General features: G+C 39.3%; 1 protein-coding gene across 2 annotated transcripts; it reads right to left on the minus strand.

The window, feature by feature from the left end:
• Positions 1-8022: 8022 nt before the first annotated feature.
• Positions 8023-22159, minus strand: LOC124404216. Of its 2 annotated transcripts, none has more exons than XM_046878166.1 (8): positions 22037-22159; positions 20630-20804; positions 18476-18660; positions 17796-18037; positions 14991-15278; positions 10734-11073; positions 9875-10190; positions 8023-9270 (listed from the first exon to the last, which is right to left on the minus strand). In XM_046878166.1, exons 2-8 carry the CDS (start codon positions 20789-20791, stop codon positions 9064-9066), a joined length of 1740 nt encoding a protein of 579 aa, XP_046734122.1. In that variant the 5' UTR covers positions 20792-20804; positions 22037-22159; the 3' UTR covers positions 8023-9063. The 2 variants fall into 2 exon arrangements, with proteins under 2 accessions (XP_046734122.1, XP_046734121.1); XM_046878165.1 differs by lacking the exon at positions 22037-22159 and adding an exon at positions 21746-22022 and having other exon boundaries at positions 20630-20797.
• Between the last annotated feature and the right edge of the window lie 1021 nt (positions 22160-23180).

The following is a 23180-nucleotide window of genomic DNA, read 5'->3' on the forward strand; positions in this document are numbered from 1 at the left end:
AAACGTATAGTCGACTATTTGAAATTATACACGTTTTTTTATACACTCGATATACCTAGTTTTATTTACTTATACTTTACACACACTTCACTGTCTCGTTCACTTCTCGGCAGCAGCTGTAGCTCGCACAGCTCAGCCTCGGCCGCCTCTCGGCTGAGAAACGGTCAAACCATGATGGCCGCCGCTCCGGTAGTGTTTCCGTCTTTCTCGCTCACGACGGTATGCGGTCGCGTCTCCCCGCAGCGTTGGGAGCCTCTGCAACTGTGGGAATCGACTGTCTTGCTTGTGTTGGTGAAAGAATTCTTAGGTGCGGCACAGCAATCCGGTGTTGGTTCGCGGTTCCCTGCGCCGCGGCTTCTCGTCGTCTTTCACGAAGCCACGACTTGCTTCTGCGACGCCACTTCTGCTCTCACAAAACACCGACGAGACGGATTCGCGTAGTTTCAGGTAGCCACAGCCGGGCCGACGGACTGGGCTTCGCGCAGCTGAGAGACAGGCGGTTGAGAGGCTTAGGCGGTCGGGCCCGGACTGACTAAGCCGCGACACCGAGACTCCGGCGAACCGGCCCACCGCTGGGCCCCGCAAAACTCCTTCTGGGGCCCGCGATCCACAACGCAAGCCTTGACTGACGCTGTATTGTATTAAACATTTCTGCAGATACACCTTTGTAGTTTACCCTTTCACAGCGGAGATTCCAACTATGCGCTGCAGGGTCAGGTGCCCTTTATGGGACTGTAAGGTCAGGCGTTTGTTACTGTCGTACATCAAGTATTAAGGATGAAGGAGCCCCACTCTCTTAAACCAAAGTTAGGAGGGAAGAAAATATCGGTTAAAAATCTAAAGCAATGTTATTCACCCTAATGACAGTGAACGCGAATGAGGCAGAATCCCTACTATATGATAGATGTATGAATTCGAGAAAATTCGTATGACGTAAGCTGAAATACCAACGTCTTGAGACAAGGTTTAACTTTTAAAGTGCTATAACGTTTAAAGTGAATAATCTCTGATATTTTTCATTCGATTCTAATGTGTTTCGAATTGTTTTGATCACCATAGAGATTTCCAGAAATCGCTTCGAAATTTTTTCACAAACAGTCGTATTCAGAGTTAAGTAAAATAGATAAGTACTTGGTTATGTAAGATTTCTTGATTAAGCTTCAGACAACTCGTGGAAATCTAATGAGCGAGGAAAATGAGTCAAATAATATAAGAATAGGATGGAAAACATCCAAATTTAATCATTTCGAATGGTCTAATCATAAAATCTTATCTTAATTCATTAATAGCTTAGTTTACGACATTCGAATTCGTTCAGATTCATTGAAAAAAAATTGAAATACATCATTCGTCGTGTAACGTGATACTTAACGAAAAAAATTATAGTAGAATATTCGAAAAAATTTTATTCTAGAATTTTGGTCCTTCAGTTGAATAAGACACAAAAACATTTTTCACTCGATTTATATTTATTATCACAAGCGAGACCCTCAACGGCAAAAAAAATGTTTGTAATCATAAATTCTTATGTTTTGTCTAATCGAAAATATATGTTGGTATTTGTGACCATTTTTATGAAGAAAATGTCATAAAAAGAGAAAACTCAACGTTCAGAACAAATTCTCCGACTTGATATATAGGTATTTAACTATTTACAAAATATTACTCCCAATTGATTTTCCTTCTATTTCTTGCTTGATTTTATGAGAATAATAAGGTATTCTCGTATTAAATCAACACAATTGTATAAAGTAAAGCAATTATCATACATACTTACAATAAATAAATTCTCGGGGGCCAAATTACCTCGATCGAATATAACCTCGTGTTCAATTAATTCAAGCGTATATATATTATAGAATGTGACGAATAACGTGATGCGAATGAATGAATTATGGAGAGGATTACATATTTAATGAGGCCCGTGACTCCGTCAATTTTGGGCTACAGAGGTCTGAACGCACCTGTTCAAAGAACCTCGCGCAGTCTCTCTTATTCACCAGCATAGTTGTTGGTGGCGGCTAATTTTCTCATTATTCATTTCAGACGAGCTAAGTCTGCGGCCATCAGTAGACACAAATTCAACTACGCACTTTATGTTTTATGGAGAAAATAGTATAATTTGCTCATCCGTTGGACTAGCCTCAGGGAATTATTTTGCGAACCGAAAATTATCAACGAGTCTGGGTCAGTAGGTCGGTCGTATTAATTGCGAGAATCGCCACGGGTCATCATCCACTTCCGGGACTCTTGCCCATCTATGATCGAATCGCTTTTACCACGTGTGATCGATAAACACGAGGTGTTTGGTTTTGCGCTGATCGTTTGAAGTTCGTACCGTTTTTCAGAAGTTAGTTTCAGACAGTCATTATAACCTTGAACCGTTTGAGAGTAGTGAAAAATTTCGTTCTTGAACTTATTTCACCTCGACAGCTCGACGGTGGACTTTGTATTACGTGTAGAAAATATATATAACTATATTGTATAATACACACTTGAATAGCACTTATCATTTCAACTGTTTTACTGCATGTATATATAAGTATTATACAATGTTAGACCCTTCGATTTTACCCTACTTTTTTCGAACGGGAAGGACTTTCTCGACTCGAGCCGGTCGATCGATCTCTCAAGATTACTTGCATGTACCTGAGCGTATCCTTGTGTCGAGAATAGAACGTTTCTGGCTGTCCGACTATTCTGACACTCTAAAAGCCCTGCGGGGTGGCGGGAGACTTGAATGCCAGGAAAGCGATGCCTGCTCATTTCTACGTTACGCTGCAGCCAGTATATCTGTATATATGCGCATTGTTATGTGCGCCGCCGTTGCTAGGATAGATATACCTAAGATATATATATATACCGTCTGTGTTCACTTTTACCGTAGCTTCTTGAAGCGAAAACATCTTAGGTATAACAATATTAGTCCTGCGAACAGAATCAGGATTTATATTCACGGTTTGTTTTTACTTTTCCATTTTTGCTTTGCTAATCTTATTGTTAGTGAATATTGAAAAATAAAATTTACTTGACGATGATCGAAATATGAAAAATTTAAAAACATACAGGAGTGGGGAGAATTTGATTTTGATATTAGAAAAGAAGCACGAAAATTATTTCTGGTCTCGACTATTTTTTCCTTTCCTATATTATCGAGTGATTATTGATGAAGAAATGATTTTTCCCCTCTGAGAAATATTTAAGGGGGGACAAAGGTCTGCATATTTTTGTGATTTTTTTACAGAGTACCTTATTTATTAATATTTTAAAACTTATTGTACATTAGGTATTAAGCATTAATCTAAGAATATTCTCCTACATTTTCATTAAAAAAATATTGAAAATTCATTGGTGAGAACCGAGTCGGCTCAAAAAAAAGTTTCCAGCGGTTATCAAAATTTCGCGAAAATCTTCGGACCAATTTCGCCTAAACTTTGCACACTTCCTTTACATACTGAATACTAGTTTCTGAACGAAGGATTTTTTTTCAATTGCAACTTATTTTTTAATCAAACAAAAAGAGCAAATCAAAGTTTAAATCAGAGTTCTTTAATTGCACCTTCATGAAAAATTCAAAAATTAATATTTTGTTAATTCCTTCGTTCAAATTCAAGATAAACTTATGTACTAAAGAAATCCCTTTGGTTTTTTAATTTCAGATGAAGCAATCATGAGTTATCCTGACTACCGCATGGAAACTTTTTTTTTAAGTAACTCGGTTCTCACAGTACCACTGGCTGAATTTTCAATATTTTTCTGCATCAAAATGTAGAAAAATATTCTTATAATAATGCTTAATAATGTACAATAAGTTTAAAAATATCAATAAATAAAGGACTCATGAAAATGTAAAAAAAATCACAAAAATATGCTTCTTTTTGATACCTTAAACCCTTGTTCCCCCTTAATCATAACAATAGACCATTGCTGTACGCAGAGTTATAATTCAGAATGCGATTCGATAAAAACACGCAATTATTATGATACGGCAGGCTGCAGAGAGAGTTGAAGTAACTTTACGACTGTTTCTGAACCGTGAGCGAGTCATTCGACATTATTAAGATGATTAAAAGCGTACGATGCAGTGATTTGTTCAAAGAAAATGCAGCTGCATTCGGAGCTGCGAGCGCGCGCAACTTCCTCCGGTTCCAGTTCCTGTTTGACGTGATCGCGTTATACGGCTGTCCCTACATGCACATACGAGGTCACCGATTCCTGTCCAATGTTGCGGCTAAAGTACTCTGCACGCTTGCGTGAGCCCATTTACGCGTGTCGCGTTACGCCCGCGTGAAGCACGCCGCATGCGTGACATTAAAAGACGCAGCGACGACGCTATGCGGAAGCACGGCACCGCATCGCGTGCATCGTTCTATTCAATTGCGTACTGCAGTGAACAATTGCATAACTATGCATCATTATTCAACGGTAGTCACACTTATTCATTGATTTAAAATTGATCAAAGTTTATTTTTCGTTTTTTTTTACAGGGTGGGCAAAAATTTTTTAGAAAAAAATTCCCTCACAGATCTAGTAAGTTACTAAAATCTAAATCCTTCAGCTTATTAACTCTATATTCGGTTCAAATTCTATTCGGATTGAAGACAAATGTATATAATGTAACGTGTAAAAAAGTTGGTTTAAGCCAAATTCGTTTCTCGGTGCGAAAAAAAAGAAAATTTGTTACTTCAAAAATTGATTTCTAATTCCCACGATAAAAAACTAATATTCTGAGTTTTTTCCATCACCAAATTGGAAATCCTGTAAGAATTACGGGTTTTCCATTACCTCTAGGCTTTAAATACTATGAAATTTCCAGGTTTTTCCAGGTTTTTCCGGTATCTGGTCGCACTGTTTTATCATGTCTATAAGGCTAGGACCACCACAACGGAATTTCTTGATAAGAGCAATTTCATCTTTAAAGGCTCTTTAAGTGCTCCATTATCGCTTTTACGACTGCAGGACTTTCGCCGGAAATAGTAGCGCCAAAATGTGGCACTAAAAATTTTTTCCCGATTGCGTAGGAATGAACGGCTATTTAAAGGCTCTCGATTAGTGTAACAGCCATTATAATCGGACCACCCCTTATCCCAAAAATCTACCCCTGATGAACTAAGTTTTAACTTATTGTCTGCATCTTTTGTTACATTTAATTTGGTTCATATAATATATCATTTTCTTGGAAACCTCTTACATATATTATTATAAACTGTCATTATTAGAATGTTTCTAGATTACACAATAAATATTTTGAGATTAATTTTTTTCAACTGTTTTTATGTATAATTAGGTTGTTTATCGAGAACCGTTTTAGCATATATTCTACAACTTTATCTCTGGTCTAGTCGTCTAATTCTATTCGTATCTGACGACTAGCTCAATTAATTGCGATAATTAGTGTGAACTGTTTCACAACCTGTATAAGCAAGAATCCACTATGAATCACCTGCAGGTATTAAAGAGTCTTTTTCGTTGTGTATATCGAGTATTCATTTAACTGTATTTTATACCCACGATTCGCGCTTATGCCTTCCCTTTTTCCCCTCGGCTCGTTCCCGTTTTTTTTTTCTTCCCATAAAGGTCCAACCATGCAGACGAGCCAACCTACTTGAGTCTTGCTGTGCCAGTGACTTGAAGTAAGGTGCGGCCGAAGTCATAGGAACATTAGTTAATATCGTTGAATATTTAGTTTTTTCTCCTTTTTTAATTCTACAAATGAAAAGTCAATCAAGCTTCGACCTCACAGTATATCCAATTATACCTCGCGAACGAAAGTCGTTCGAATTTTATTATTGGCCGACAGTTACCGCCTGATTGAGCAGCCGATGCAATACCAATCGCGACTGTCAGAAAATGTCCCTAGGAGCCCACATTTAACGGTGGGCTCCTAGGGACATTTTCTGACAGTTGTGATTAGTGTAAAATTCGAACGACTTGACGCACTTTCCTCGTGGACACACGGTATATACTGCATTTGTGTAAAGGAAGGTATTATTCACTGCACAGTTATGCCTCGGGCTGGGCCTTCCCGGAATCCGGAGAGATCATGATGGCCCAGCAATGCACAGGGTGCGGACACCTGACGGCTTATTTTCACAATACTCGATCAGTATATCTGGTTCGACAGGTACTGCTATATTTGAGTGAAAATTCCTCACACACACAAGGCTAAATTTGTAGCTACGTGTCAAGATGTGTGTACAGGAAACTTGCTTTATAGGTTATACGAAACAACACGCGATATATCAGAAACATTGCAGCAACGTAACTTTGCAAAGTTTAAGGGGTTAGGTACACACTTGCAAGGCCAAAAAAAAAACCGCTTTTTTTGACACTGTTTTCGGAAGACAATTTTCGTTATTCATTGATCAATATTTATATAAGTAGATACACATTTCAAGAAGTTACGGTAATTTTTTCATGCGAAAAGAGTGGTAAGCAACCGAATTACAGCCAATCTCCCAGAGGCCCAAAAAAAAGTTGTTTTGCGGTGCGTAACGTAACTCATGACTGGATCATCTGAAACAAACAAAATCGTTGGAATTAGTTGAAAACAATATTCTCTTGTACTTGACGGCGAGATTTTATGAAAATTTAATTTTTTGACAAAATGGCGGATGTTCAAAATAAAAAATATTTTTGTCACTAAAAAAATCGTTCATTTTTCGGTTCTAGAAAAAAAAAAATAAATAATAAAGCGAAAATTCAAAATGTTTCACCGTCAAGTACCAGAGAATATTGTTTTTAACTAATTCCAATGATTTTGTTCGTTTCAGATGATCCAGTCATGAGTTAATACGTTACGTACGGCAAAACAACATTTTTTTTGGGCCTCTGGGAGATTGGCTGTAACCCGGTTGTTTATGACTCTTTTTACATGAAAAAATTACTGTAACTGCTTGAAATGTGTATCTCTTGAACTGATAAATATTGATCAATGAATAATGAAAACAGTGTTAAAAAAAAAATCTCAAAAAAAGCGTTTTTTTTGGCCGTGCAAGTGTACCTAACCCCTTAAAACATTGCGGCAAGCTGAATGTACGAGGCTTAACATATTTAAAAAACATGGCAGCAATGTCACTCCTATGTTTATTTGGAATCTTACCCGTTGCACATTTTTCACGTCTTGGTTCTGCATATTTCATACAAACGTTATTTTCAAAAACAGAATTACGCCCATTAAGAGGAAATGAGAATTGTATAACTAAATTGCAGACTGTATACATATCACAGGTTATGCATTATAAATTTACGTATAACTATGTATAACGAAACCAAGATTACCGATCACGTAACTCGGGTTGAGTTGCCGTTAGAATTATAACTGGAAAAATTGTCGTGACTATGTAATTTGCGACCGTCTAGAATCGTACATTACAAATATATCATTTTCAGTTTCCGCTTGTTCTTTCCAGGTTACGATGTATTCAATGAATAAGTAAAAAGTTCATTGTGTTACAATTTCGGGACTTAAGTTTATACCGAGGTTTATACGTAACAATTTGCAATCGTTTCATAGCTTTCAACTCATCACTTTTAAATATTCGCAGATTAAATGTATTTTGAAATTCCCTGTATAGATTCCGGTTAAATATAACGAGCAAGAATGTCGAATAATAAATTAATGATTAACAATTCTATGTAATCTGCAAGTGTTTGCAGAAACTCAAAGTAAAGAGAAAGTACCCCGTTAGAGATAAGTCAATATTCTGACGAATTTCTATTCTACCATCAGAGATTCATTTATGGCTTGCAGTCGATGCACATATACAAGTATTTGAACGAAAAGGGCAACCAAAGCCGTTGACCCACCGAATTGGCTAACCATTTGAATGATAAAATGCTGTGAGAGGTCACTTTCCAATTGTTTCATGAAACTTTCATTGCAATTAAAAATTCAGGCCGCGATTTTCGATTACAGTAAAAGCTGAAAAAAATTACGCAGAAAGTTTATTTGAACGCAAAAATCGTTGAAAATAGGATTTTCAGGTTTGGAGATTTCAATACATAAAAAAGTTTGAATCATTTAGTGTAAAGGCTTGTTATTGTTGTTAGAGCGGCGCGCCCGCAATTATTGTACATGTTTGTTATTAAAGTACGTAAAAGTTTTCAGTATATTAAAAATATTGATAGCATTTCGCGTGAAATTCCGCGCGTAGAAAGACACATAACTCAACATTTATTATGTAACAATGAAAGTCAAGATAAACAGACACTCTATATTGTAATTTAAAGTGTATGATTATTTCGATTATCGTCTTATAGCATGACTTCTATTTTTAATATATTTGAATAATTTTAGTTCGTCTTGGAGCCAGTGGTTTAATCACTTATATAATTATACGCATCAGTCAATCATTTACAAATCATCGAACATATTTGGAGCATGCCGTACGCAAAAGTTTACTTATAAAATACATCTTGTTGCATAGTCGGAATTTTTCTGACAGTACAACTACACCCCAAAAATATAGTAACCGGATAAATTAATCACTCGGCAGTTTGCAGGTGAAATTACTCGTCATGACCTAATCTCGTCGATGCTTTATGTAACGTTGTTGTCTAATCTATGCATCATTCATGGCGAGAACCAAAAGCGAATTAGATTTTCGCAAATTTAAATTCTGACGTGTGTTTCAAGGAAGTCAAAGAAAAGACTCCGAAGTGAAAAAAAGATTCTACGACATAACGAGCTCGATTGGTATTGATAAATGATAATCAGCAATCGTTGCCTTGAAATAAATATTAAGTCTGTTCTGATTTGTTCTCTCAAAATTGAATCCAACCTCAAGACTATGAAATTGTAATTGGTGATAAAACTGATAAACAATACGATTAGTAAACCGTTAAGAACTGATATAATTGGCACTTTAACAATCAAGAGATTAATCAATCACCTGATGTTTCATGATTACTCTTCTAATCACGTGACATAAATATACAAAATAATATTTACACTTTATAAAGATGTCGAGTAAAAATTGCCAACTAGATAGTAACCGCAAAATAGTTATAAGCGCCAAATTTTTTGTCCATCCTTCGATCGCAGCTGCTGATCATATTTCGTCAGTAAGGATGCAAGGCAGCAAGTCCGAGTCGTGGGGGCTCGGCGTAACTGTGGCGATATCGACTGGGAGTCACAACTTCCAAAGCAGGCCTCGCGCTGTCCCGATCGAGTCCAGGATATCTTTCGTGGTCAGCCAACTCCTGGTAAGCTAAAGCCCTGGGTCGTGGTCTCCCGTGAACTTCCCTCGAGTCCCGAATTTCTCTCGGCTAAAAAAATTGTTGCAAAAAACGTCACGTAAGGTATTGGACTCATCACGCTTTGTGACGTTCAATCGATATCGAGCAAAACCCATGGTGAAAAATAACTATTTATTATAATTAAATACGATTACCGTGACAGTCGGAGACGTTTGCTCACTGTCACCAGATGGCGGCATGTGATTTTTCAGACTCAAATGCAAAAAAGAATATCGATTTTATGCCTGCATTTGCTGCACGGTCGGTAGAATAATTGTAATATGGGTAATTTGAGTCGGTGTAAAGAAAGAGTAGATCTATAGCTCCATCTTTATACTCTAATGTTGATTCAAATTGTAATAAACTCTTGAAATTCACTTTCGGATACATAAGATCCGATATACATTGAATCAAGAATATGTGTATGAATAGTAAAATGTTGACGGCCTCGGTGTCATTCAAAGCACGCTGCAGGTATTGATAAATAGTGATCCGGGTCAATTAAGCGGTTAGTCGTGACCTTATGGGCACATTACGTCACGATGTCAGACTTGATCCATTGTTTTTGCTAACTGTCCTTGCACTTTCTAGTGTGAATTTTCTCCAATTTCAAGTGTTTCAACTGCTTATATACCTCTCTGAGATCCCTGAAGTCCCGAAGGTCCCGGTGATCTTTAACGATCGGCGGGCTTTCGTAGTAGCTCCTGGGCCTAGACCTGGTGATTTCGGGTTCAGGTGGTTGCTCAGGGATGTAATGATGGCCTTTGGGTCTAGACCGAGCCCTGAAAGCGGCAGCAGCGACGTCGGCGTCGCGGTCCATCATCATAATCTCCCCAGGATGAGTTCTTCTCGCGTGTTCCGAAGGCAGCGCAGCGGAAACGGATGTCATGGCGGCAGCCTGTCGGTGCGCTTTTCTCTCCTCGTGAACGTGGCTGCGGGATGAAGCCAGTCTGTGTGATGCCGAAGGATCAGATTAAACGATCACATTGAGTTTGCAGCAATAAATTTTGCAGAGCAAATTACTACCGAGCCTAATTTGGTCTTAATATCGGAATGAGAAAGTCGATAAGTACACTCAGCGGAAAATGAAACTGCAAACCTACTATAATCGCTGTATTTCTTCGGTACGGCTTGCGTTATGCCGATTGCTCTCGCTTTGTAATTACTGACAACCTCTTTCCATTTCTTCCAGCAACAACTTTCGCACGCGATTCCGGCAAATTTTTTTTCACTCATTATTTGCCTGAAGGGCATTTTTTTTCAACCAAGCTACGAACCAGCATGTTGCAAAGAAAAAGCTGATCGTTTCAGGTCAATTTCACGAACATCGAGGTACAAAAACCCCGTGCAAGATGTCAGGCTTCTATTTCGTTTTTCGGTTTTCCGCTAGATCCAAAATGCTACAACCTGGTTAAATCCACCTCACATACGGATTTTCCTTCACATTACCTTTCCATTTTTATAATCTATTGTAAATTCAAGATTCTGGTCACCTGTGCACAGCGTGATGATCTGGTTCTCTCTGCCTGGCGACTACCGGCCTGGTAACGACTTCCCTCTCCATCGCTCGAAACATCTCTTTGGCGTCCTGGAACCTCTCTCGAGGGCTGACCACTTCCCCTGAACTTAACCGCCCCTGACAATGGGGGCTGGGCGATCGCTGCCTCATTTCCGGTGCTCGTCGTGTTCTGGGAAGAACCGGTGAAACGGTTCTCGCTGTCGGCGGAACGTGTTCCGGACTTCTGGTGACTCTTGGCAGCGTCAAATTCGACCCGGAATCACCCAAGTAGAGAGGCGTGTCCACTTCTTCGATTGGTCCGCCCCATTCGTCCTCTGCAAGCATACAATTATTTATAGTAATTGCTGTATAGTGTTCGATGTGTTAATTGTTTTACTTCAAGGTTATAGAATTGGCAAAGGTCAGAGTGTAAATATATTATAATGTCAAAGAATTGAGAAAACAAAAAGAGAAAAGGAAAGGAAAAGAAAGAGTAAAATAAACCTTTCGCGAATTCCATGGCGATTTGATCATTGTCCTGCCTTGTGAATTAAATTTGAATAAATTTATCTCGACTCTTTCGATTTGCGTAAGAATGCGAAAGTTCCCTGCATACAAGATGTCGTGTAGGTATTTTTGTCGACAAAAACCACCATTTATATTAGAATATTGTACGCTCAGGACGCGCGGAATTTGTCGTCGATCTAATAATATTTAACCTAAAACATCTTTAACTGAATTCTCGATGTTGGTATGTTCCTGCTCCACGTGAGTCTGATTATTTGTTAATTTTCCAAATTGTAGGAGTATAACGACGTACGTTTGCTACACAAGGTTTTCAACGCTTTAATATTTTTCAAATTAACGTGAATCGTTCCTCCCTTTCTTCAATGCAACATTCTTTAACCACGCTAAATGTAATAACAAACGTTCAAAACTATACGAATTAGCGAGACGCGTACAGTTATGTGAACACATGAGGTAAAATTTGAATTCTAAAGAGGTAAATAAATGGGAGAAGACGGGAGAAAGAGAGAACGCGGGGGACGATGATGGAGAAAGGTAGATGAGATGAGAGAGAGAGAGAGAGAAAGAGAAAGAGAAAGAGAAAGAGAAAGAGGATAGGTAAGGAAAGGCGAGAAAAGGATAAGAGAGCCTTAGGCTGTAGGCCGAGAACGCGGAACTCCTCCGGCCTCATCCGAGGTCGCATCACAGAGGAACTCTGCACCTGCTTGTTTCGTACAAATGGCAGTAGTCAAACATTCCACGCATGTATATGGTTTACATGTATTTCAAGTGTTCAACATAAGCTTTCTCATTCATATGTTTACGTAACGCCAATCTGGCAAGACGTAGCGTGTAAATTGGGCGAATATAATTACCGTGGCAAAATCGAAAAAATAGTTCAACACCAATCTCAAAACCCTTAACAAGCTTGAAACATCCAGCAAAGATCAGTTGCGAACTTGCCTAAAGTTATGAAAAGCGTTATCGATAGATTAATTTTAAATCTAATACTAAACCAAGATGGCGACCGTTATTACGCTTGAGATTTTATTTTGATTATAGCGTCATTTATAAAGCGTATTAATTACTCAACGCCAATTGACTCCCAACAAAATAACAGCAAAAATCTTTCAAATACAATTTCCACTTCGACAAAGAATCCAAAATCCGGCAATAAATCTTTTCAATTTTCTCCTACGCTTGCAAACTTGTACCTATATATTACCTATCGCACACCATTAAAACCGAAAACATGAATATTTGCTTTTGTATTCACGCGAAAAGTGGAATTATAACGGTTGCTAAAGATCATATTTATATATCTACTCTGTCGATACATCAGTGCTCGCTTTTCCGATTACCTGATTGAGCGTTATTGCCGTAGCAACATAGTGAAACGACACACGTCATCAATTCATCAGCATACATGAATGTTTACTACAGCGTATGAAAAATTCAATACGTTCGAATGCAGATTTGACTGCTACGTGTTCCAGAGAAAAAAAAAGTAATAATAATAAAGAAAATCGACCATATAATTGTATACTTGCATACGAATGAATATCTCCAACACAAGACGCGTTGCATGCCACGAGACTCCGGGGTCTGAAACGTGGCAGAGAACCCCGGGCCCGCAGGTTATTGTGGCTAACGGTATTTGTACGAGCTCGCGGAGTTCGAGGCAACAGGTTGCCGAATACGATCCGTTCGATTGCAGCTGGGGGGGCCGGTTTCCTATCGACCTGTGTGCCGTCTTTATTTAGTTTATTTGCTTCTTTTTCACTCCCTGCATCGGCTCTATATGGGTTAGTCGTGCTGCCTCGCTAATTTGCAAAAGCGTCGCATCATCACCATTCGCGTCTGTTTCGCCAGATGCAACTTTACTAATCCAGACCGCGAGCCGATCGTTAGTTACGAGAAATTGTTAAAATCGATCTGCTAGAAACGAGTGTTTTTACAGGTTGGTGGTAGAAAAGTGAGAATATACTCGTACGTGATGGACAATAAAAATAAACCAAAAATTCAAATGATTTTCACTGATTTTTTTTTCTTCTTCTTCTTCTTTTTTCAAGACATACGTCGCGAGTCGAGAGAAGCTTCGCCTCAGGTATCGTTTCTAACGGTTTCAACCTGACAACCATAAGAATCAATGTATCGTCTCTGTTCATTAGACTATAGATGATAGAACGCGTAGGCAAAGAGTATAAAATGCTACAGGTACGCATGCAGCCTGCGAGTATTTATATATATTGCTAGAAAGTGTACGCGTGATATTTTCTTCGGTGTACGTGTGTTGCTCACGAGAACGGACGCCTCGAAAGCTGGCAGATAAAATGCTGGATATTTATACAAACGAATTACAAGGCATGTTCGTGATTCATGACGATTGGCATTTAGATTCTCGTAACAAAACAGGCTGGCTGTAAATATTTATACGGACGTATGTACCTGGGTATATAATGATCATTTTCAGGTATGCCGATGATCTTTTAGCAGACGTGATTTTTGTATACGCTTACGTAAAGTAACAGAAATTAAAAATTACGGCTTCTTTCACTGCATAGGTTAACTACAGTAGAACCTCGATTATCGAATCCTCAATTACTTGATTTATGCGAACGTTGGTTGAAAAAATAGATACATTGTTGGCATGGAATATAGATTTTTGATCGCTGAGAAATGTCTGGCTGCTGTTCGTCAATTAACAATGGACGATTATATAAAATCAACGTAATAAAATAAGCTTTCGGTTTCCGAAAGATCCTACGTTTAATAAGTATTTACAATTAGACTATTTGTCGATTTAAATTTGTGGTGTATACGTATATTCGAACTTTTGATTAACCAAACTAGACTCGGTCCTAATTAATTCAGGTGATCGAGGGTCTACTGTATACATATATACATGTAATGTCGAAAGTTTAAATAACATAATCACTTGATGCAGGTATGAATTTGTTCATTCCTCAACTTCTTCTATTTCTCAAAGTCGTAAAAATCGCGCGATCGAATTGTCCGGTTTATCTATAGATAAACTACCGCAGCGAAAATGTAGCTGATTCTTTTTGTGGTGAATTGAAATTTCCAAATAATGGATACCGCTAACCATACCGGAGTTGAAACGGGAAACTCTGTTCTTACATACCTAGGTCGCGGTTTGGTCGGTATCCTGAACATTACGGGTTGGAAAAAACTGCGTGAATAATTCCTCGATACCAAAGTGTCGCTACTCGTCGATCCGTGTCATCCGACTCTATTATGCGGTATCATCGACCCACGGAAAAAGGTGTCACAATTCATTCAAGTATTTATAAATTCATATTTCATTGTCAGTATTGGCATTAGTTTGTATAAACTCCCTATACCTAACTTTAGAATTATAATTCTTGTCTCTTTTTCATTAAGAATCAAGTTAAAACAATGAAATAATATGATGACAGGTTGCACAGAGTTCTCTACGCCTCGTTATTGTACACAGTTGAACTATAGTGATCAGCTATACCAAAGAAACTTTAAGGTGCCGTATTTAACTAAGAATGAAAGTGGATTTTTAACCTACATTTTGTTCTGTATTGACTCAATGTAAAGAAACAAAAATCACACAGCTTACATGATGATTTCTGTAACTTTGTATTCGCATTGTTCAGTCAAAACGGTTTGTTGACGTAAGCTTAATTTTCTGCGCGCCATATTGGCTGACCCCACTTTCATTCCCAGTTTCGTGGAAACCAATGGACAGACTCACCGGAAGAGGAATCCCTCGATGGTCCTGAGGGTCGTGGACCAAGGGGATGATGGGGTTGGTACGGCGGTGGCGTCGCGGCGCTGTCTGAGCCAATACCGCTGCTTGCAGCGCTACGAGTTCCGCCTCTGTCGATGGTCGTGTTTGCTCCGACAATGTTCTGGTTCAAACACCTCCGGAATTCGATTCCGGCCAAGTTTCCTCGGTGCCTGTGCACCGTGTCGTAATCTCTCGGAGGCAGCAGGATCGGACCAACACGGCCACCGTCTCGATCAGCCGAATTTCCTCTCCCTGAAACATTAATGATAAATATCTAAAACGCATTAACGTATGCTACTAATTTATTCTAAATTTGGAATACTCGCGAGAGTTACCACCATATCGAATTACGGTGTTTTGAGCTCACAGAACATGTCTGTTAAACGGTACACTTATTTACGATCGTTTGATTAATTGACTTCAGTTTGATATTTTTCAGACATCCGATGACGAGCATTTACTGCACTTTCATCGAAGAACTAGCACCAATACCAAGTCGTTGATACTCGGCGTGATGAGTTATGCAGCTCCATCAACCTGGGTCAACGTTCAACCCCATATAAGTGAGCCATGAGCCGAGTGACCTCAATGAAAGAATGCAGCACGCGGTTATTTCGGTCGAGTCGTGAAGCGAATCGTTTTAGCGATCGGTACGAAGTCCATATTCGTTGCGAGTTTCAGGTTCATAATTACAAAATTGGAGTAGAGACTAACGACCTCGTTAATATGCGGGGAATACGCATTTGAAATCATTTTGAAAGTTGCCAATCTGAATTTTGCACTGCAATACTTAATGCAAGTGGGCAGACCTTGATTGCTGATCAGTTGTACCACATTTTTAACGTTTATTAAATGAAGAATTCCAGAATCGGCAGCATAATATCGTGTAATTTTAAGATTATACTGAATCTCGGTCTATAGTCATCACAACGCTGTCTCATGCCCCGCGAGAATTGTAACGGTTATATTCACGCAGCTGTGTAGTAAAGTTGCATATGTTTCGCTTTGATCCAGAAAGAGAAACTTCCTGTATCTTGTTTCAATCAAGCGTGATTTTTTGATTTTTTCCGATAGGGCGACATGAGGCAAGTGCTTGGCATCCATTGATCATCATCAATTCTCTCGAGTCTGATATTGTGACAAAGTTAAACCCACCGGAGGTGCAGACATCCGGATTTGCATTCTGCAATGTCTCATATCGCCTCTCAACTTATACTTGCCACAAAGTTCATTGACTAGCTTTGCGGGGGCGTGCACATAATGCCTGACCTTTCCTCACCACCGTTCTGTGTAGTGCTGCTGCATCGAACCATAACGAGTATTGCAGAACCAGAAGACCGTTCACGGTGCAGTGTAAAGTAATTCGAGTCGTTCTCATTGGGTATCGTCGCCGATCCAATCTTAAAACTCACAAATACCAAACGCACAGTGTAGAATCATACTTAAGGGAATACACCTTAAACTAATAAATCCGATGTGATTTTCAAAGAAACACAGTTGATAGGAGAATAAATATTATTTATTGTAGTTTCATCCTAGTTTAGGATCATCTTTGGTGATGCTTTGTCATGCACAACGTGATATAGAGACAAAAACGCGACGGAACCTCTCCAGGGTTGAACCGCTCTTCGTAATATAGTTAGGATATTTGTTTGATCAGGGAAATAATCCCCAAAGATGACCCTAAACTAGGATGAAACTACAATAAATAAAATTTATTCTCCTATCAACTGTGTTCCTTTGAAAACGACCACGAATTTATTACTTTAAGGTGTATATATACATGTCCCCTTAAGCCTTGAACAGGAATCGCATTAGCCAATTAGATCTTTTCAGAAAGAAATCCCACCGAAAGTTCCATTGATTTTCTTCACGAGGATCAAGAATTTGCATACATGATTATATCACCGTATCGTCGATGTCTTATGTTGACATCAATTTTTTATGTCACGCTTGACGAATATCTTGACTATCGAATGCAGCTCACGTTGCGGTGATAGCTACGAAAGCTTCGAGTTACATAATATGGTGGACTTTGATCGGAGTGAGCAATAAGGTTACTTCATACACGTCGTGAGCGTGTGAAGAAGAATTAGAAGCATCAAAATTGCAAATTCAAGCATAGTTGCTCATCATCGCCTGATATAAAGATCAAACAAATGTGACCCAACAAGTTTGTTTGAAGATATACATATATGAATACTATTAGATATACATGATTTCCAAATATCCATTTGGCACATCGCGAAAGGATTTAACGAAACAATTCGTAAGAATCTTTTCACTAGCGGAGCGAAAATATCACTGTTTTTACGTCGAACGATTGTGGCAGAGTTTCAGTGACGCTTTTCGGGTTGTAACGCAACCCGCAGTTGTACCGTAGTTTGCAAAATTTATGAAGCGATTACCATTTTCAAATTTCGCTACATGTTCACTGCACACTTCCCCACCGATCTTACGTAAGTTTTCATTTCATACCCCGAGATGTTTTGGCTGCTTCAGAACAACTTTCTATAGCTGGCTATGCAGTCGCCACAAAGTGGGGGAGTCTTCTTACAACTAGAGTAACCCGAGCCTGCAGTCTGCAAGCCGGAAACAGGACGAAACGGTATCGAATTCAGTTTACAGACAAAATATAATAATCTCGACGGAAGAACTTTGTACACAACCATTTGCACCGGAATGAAATTATCCTTTCGCGATAATCAGGTAAAAAGTAAACAAAAATGGTAAACAAAGATACGTGTAGCGTAAACAGAAGCCGCTTACCCAGTTTAGCTCTGAGCTCGGCGGCCAAGGACTCGTAAATCGAGGCCGGCTGCACATGTCCGTGATGCCTGAGTTCTCCGCTACCCTCGGAGGACTCCGACTCCCTGGTGCTGCGCCCGTCGCTCCCCAAGTTCGATCTGACCTTGTTCTCAACCGAGGACAATCTGGTCAAGTTCTCCGAGTGGGAGGCCAATGCCTTAAGTTGTCCACCGAGCAGCTCAGCTGTCTCCACAGAGTCGCATCTTAATTCAGGAGAGAATTTTCCGGTCAACACTTTGGCACGCGTGAGCGATACAGCAGTGAAAATGAGGTTAGAACTAGCGGTAGCAAATGTAGAACGGAAACTGTAATGGTCGTCGTATTTAATTTTCAGAGTCGTTTTTATTTATTGTAGATTTTACTTTGTATTGATTTAATAAAAAAAAAAAAAAAGAAGTACGCAAAATTAACCTAAAACGATCAGCTGATCACCACGTACGACGCCATATTGCCCTAACCACGGCTATATAATCGTTTTGTCCAGTTCTATTTTGTCCAGTTTCAAATTTGATTCCAGGAATGGTTGAAGACGATGAGAACATCTTTTCGGAATGCTTTCACACAGTTTTTCGTAATACAAATTTCGCTAACCTCGAACTATGAATCACTTTTTCGTCTAAATTGAATCATTGTACATTTACCTGTATGCGTGAACGTGAACGGGGTTGTTGGTGGCGGGATTTGGTAAGAGAAGAGTCGCTGCCACGATGTCTTCCCTTTGAACGGCAGCCAGGACGGCGTGGCCAGGCACCAAGTGTTTTACAGCCGACTTGGTCGATCCCCCAGGGTGAACCGTTTGAATTATTTTCAAACCTTTGCTGCTCACCTGTTAGACGTGAACACAAGTCAGTGAGGAAATCCCTTTGGCCCGCAACTTAGTGATCACAAAAAAAAAAAGGTCACGTAACGGTGTGATCGTCAAGGGATGCACCTTGAGCGATAGGAAAAAAACTACTCGTGCTTCGCACAAGCGTAATACTTCGTTACACGCTTCTACGTTTAAGTCATTCACGTTCGAACCCATCGCGTTTGTGAAAGCTTAAAAATCCGATACTTAGGCATTTCCTTTTTCAAAGCAGTCCTGCTATTACGTGAGTACATGGACTGAGTAATAAAATAATGGCAATCATTACTACACCTAGTATTATACTGGATAGATATAATAATTTATTTACGACCGTTTAGATGTTAACAGTGCGCCATAAATATTGTAAGTATACGTGCAATGTACCGAATCGATTTCACTGTTTTGATCTCGTTTGTGATAGGATTCATGCTAGTACAAGAATCTCGTAATCAGAAAAACATAGAGCCTATTTATGTGCGAAAATGTTGTTGAGAAATCTCAAAAATATTCCCACCTGTGTATCTAGTTATCATTATGATTATGTTTTTCTTTATTTCTTCTATGGATTACACAATAATTATTCCTTGGGTCCCACGAGCTTGAGCCAGTTATTATGACAAATCAACAACGCGGTGACACCAAGAGACTCAGCGGCTTTCTCTTGATGCTCGGTTATGAGCAATTAAGAATTACACAATGCAGTGTATTATAATAGGTAGTATATTCGCACCGAGGAAGAATTCCAATTTTGTAATTTATTTGCTAAAAGTGTCGTGGCGCGCAAAATTCTCTCGGCATAGAATTAATTGTGTCGAAAAATATAAGTAGGATTGAATTTCCGCTCTCACTTGTAACTGTCGCAAAAGATATGCGACAAGCCTCGTAATTTCTAGCCTCCCGTAAAAGGCGGTAAATGCTTCTACCTGAGCGCATGGCGGCGCGTATCTAACTCACAAGAGTTAACCTGTCACTAGCGAGAGCAAAAGGCTTTCGTATTTTTCTATTTGGAACTCTCGATATTTGTGAAAGCCATGATATACTTGCTATACGCAGCCGCGTTAGCGCCTTACTTGTAAACTGGAATCGAAAATATTTGCGGAGAAACATATTTGCAGTACGTTTAAATTCAATTTGCCGATAATAGAAAGAGGGATTTGAAACTGCGATGAATTGTTACGACACATCATTCATCACGATGGGCCGACCGATCAAGTTCGAATCAATAAAGTGTTTCTTTCGGTACCGAAACGAACAACAATCAAATAGATGTATTAAAAATATTCAATGTTGGCGAAAGTCAGTGTGAAAGAACTATGTTTACGGTATAGCCGATGGCCGATAGATATCCAATGAGGTTTATTGCGTTATATAGTTACACACCGGGCCGTAGACTCGATTTCTAACCGATCCTGCCGCCTCGTTTCTATTCGCCTGAGTACGTTGGAAGTGAACATTTTGGACGGGATGAAATATTTCAAACTTCCGCTGCAAAGTTCCGCTCTTGCATTGTTGTATAGTGTGACAGTTTAAATGTCGTTGCAGAGTTATAGTTTGCTGTAATTTTTCAGTAATATTTCGAGCTTTGGAAACTTACGTTGTCGCAATGTTTCAAGCCTTACAAATTCAAGTTGCTACAATATTTCTGAATTATGTATTTCAATCTTTGGAAAGTGCAAGATTTTTCTAAAACATGTAATAAGGTTACTAAAATTAAGAAACAATTGATTGTGTTTCTTTCAAGCTGCTAAACTCTCCGAATAACTTCTTCAACGAAAAAATATGGATAAACGAACCCTCTGTGAACAATCGATGAAATGAAAAGCGAAATACGATTTAGAAAAATATCCAAAAGCTCTTCAATATCCGTAGATATATATTCGATTTCAGTTTTGAGGTCCGAATCGACAAACGAATGAACGAATTGCACGCGCGGATTGGTTCCACTCACCTGTAGCGTGACCTTGAAGGGTTCTTGAAGGCGTTCTCGCTCCAAAAGGTAGGCTATGGCACCGGGCATCGCGTCGACGCCCCTCGCTTCCCTCGCTCCCAGATACCAAACATAGTAGGAGCATTTTTTGACATCCGTTTCTCCCCTGACCCGCAGTGCCATTCCTCGCTGAAAGTGCTGAAACAGACGGAGGAAATTCGTGGGGCTCAAAAAAAAAAAACTCCAAAAAAATATTAATATAAATATAGGTGTAGACAAACATCGACCATATAAACATCATCACGACTTTTATGAATAAATTCTTATTATATTAGCTGACCACGAATGTTGTCTTACAGACTTTCCTACGATGCAACACCAGAATTCTAAAATAATATCGCGGTAGGACAACACAAAGTATAAGTCTAACAATGGAGTTTTTCGTCCTATTATATGCGAAATGCCGAAAGTTTTATAAAATACTGTAAATACTAGTGTGTTGACAAACTTGCGTTTACCGATTCTACATCACCATGTTTCTTTTTCTTTTTAAACCATAGCCTTCAGGTACTCTCAATGATGGTTAATCTAGCATGGTACCATATACTTATGGTTTGACGAATCTCACGTCCGAAGTGGTAGCGACAAACCGTCAACAATACTGTACTTTCAGTGTCTTGAATTAAGTCGACGATAGTTCACATTATTCAACCTAATTACACGGTGTGCTCGTTGAAATCGTAAAACAATCTACAGACTCTGTGAATAATTGCGTACAGTGGAACGAAAATTAATTCCGTTAGTTGAAGAGTTGCCGAAACTAATTGTTTATTCATGTCAATGCTCCTGCTAATTACGCTGCGTCTCGCTCTACAGGACAAAAGCAAGCACCCAAGTTAGCGAGTCGATTCTGTGTACAAATGTACAGATTTCGGAGGAAATTATTAGTTACACCAATCTCTTCCTTTCTTTACGATTTCAAAGTGCATAACGCGAATTGCCTCGTTGTTTCGTAAACGAAGCCGGTGTCATCAGAATCGACAGCTCCGCTATCGAGATCCATCAAAGATATATCGAAGAGTGTCGAGTGATATTCACTCGACGTTGCGAAAAGAATTGTGCGAAGTGAAAACTCACCGTTCTTGGTGACAACAAGCTTCGTTCGGGAGATTATAACTGTACCCGAATAGCTGGAATCTGCCTCAGCCCTTTTCAGGTATCTTTAACCAACGATCAGTTTGCTCTTTGTGACGACGGTTGAACCACTCGACTCGAAATTGAGAAAACAGTGACACTGAACATTGACGGGATAGAATTCGATCGCAGCACACAGCTTGTGTCACGGTAGACGGTAAGAAATCCTGTCACATTTTAAACACCACTGGTCAGAATGACACTTGTCAATTTTTTGCGGATTTTAATTCTAAGCGTTGGACACATACGCTTATTGTTAGACCGAAAACGGATTCGAGGCTCGCGTAAAGCGCGTGCAACGCCGTTCTGACGTCGGCGAACGGTTTCGATCGCTACACTGCCGTGGCGGTCCGATTCTGGCCTGGATTCGACGTCTTGTCTGCCTTTCCAGAACCCCTTCTCCAGCCACTGATGCCGATTTCCCAGCGTAACTTCAGACGCTGAGACCACGAGCCCTGCCAAGCTGATCGTGAGCTGGGCCTTCGTTGGCCGGCTCAGACTTCTTTGGCCTCTTCCCCCCTCCAACGTACCCGCCTTCTTATACGTGCCAAAGCCCAACCGAGACTCCAGGGGTTCGCTTCGTTTATGCCAGGCATTGGAGAACTGCAACAAGGTTTATACGCCGTGTTCCTTTTCGAATTTCTATCGCGTTGCGATTTCGAGTGGCTTGATATTTTTTCAGACGCAGATGCCTATCAGCTGAATTTTGTTTTGCGATTGAAAGTCCGATTTTGTTCCATCACAAGATTTACGGATGAATCGTTGGAATCGAATGTTATGAAACGAGATAAAAATCTTTAGTAACGTAATTCGCGCCGATGATGCGGTGAAAACAAATCGGACGACTTTCATACTATATTTAAGAGAACTGAATTTAAGCAAGTTTGAGTAACACAAAAAGCTGAGATGTAAAGGGTTTTATGATTAAACTCTGTTTCCAGATTTTTCTTTTTTACCCTCAAGATCGTCAGAGATAGTTTAAAAAAAATTTCACAATAATGATCCTTAGAGTGGATTAAAAGAGATTTGCGCAAGTTCGATACATTTATGCCAACAATTACATTTACGTGCACCTTCAATTTATAATTCTATGTAATGTAAGATTGTTTGCGTGTTTTTCAGACTATTTATTGGAATCTGGTCAGCGAGAAAAATGAACCCAAAACATTAGCAATGTGTCACAAGAACAAAAGCTTAACCAGTTTGATCCTTTTGATCATAAAACTTTCCACAAATTGCTCATAACTTACAATTAGTTTGTGACATTCGAATTTGCTTGGATCCGTTTCACTACATAGCAGGCATGTTTATTCATTCGTGTTTACTATCAGTGGCGCAAATAACATGGGTGGAGTGTTTTCAACGATTATATTTCTCT

Source organism: Diprion similis, chromosome 3 (genome assembly GCF_021155765.1).
Source record: "Diprion similis isolate iyDipSimi1 chromosome 3, iyDipSimi1.1, whole genome shotgun sequence".
Taxonomy (NCBI): Eukaryota; Metazoa; Arthropoda; class Insecta; order Hymenoptera; family Diprionidae; genus Diprion; species Diprion similis.

Coding starts and splice junctions, on each gene's coding strand:
- LOC124404216 (XM_046878166.1), bottom strand. CDS start 20,791: ATGGCACTGCGGGTCAGGGGAGAAACGGATGTCAAAAAATGCTCCTAC. Junction 18,038..18,475: donor GTTCACGTTCACGCATACAG/GTAAATGTACAA, acceptor TCCTGAATTAAG/ATGCGACTCTGTGGAGACAG. Junction 9,271..9,874: donor ACTTCAGGGATCTCAGAGAG/GTATATAAGCAG, acceptor CAATTTTTTTAG/CCGAGAGAAATTCGGGACTC.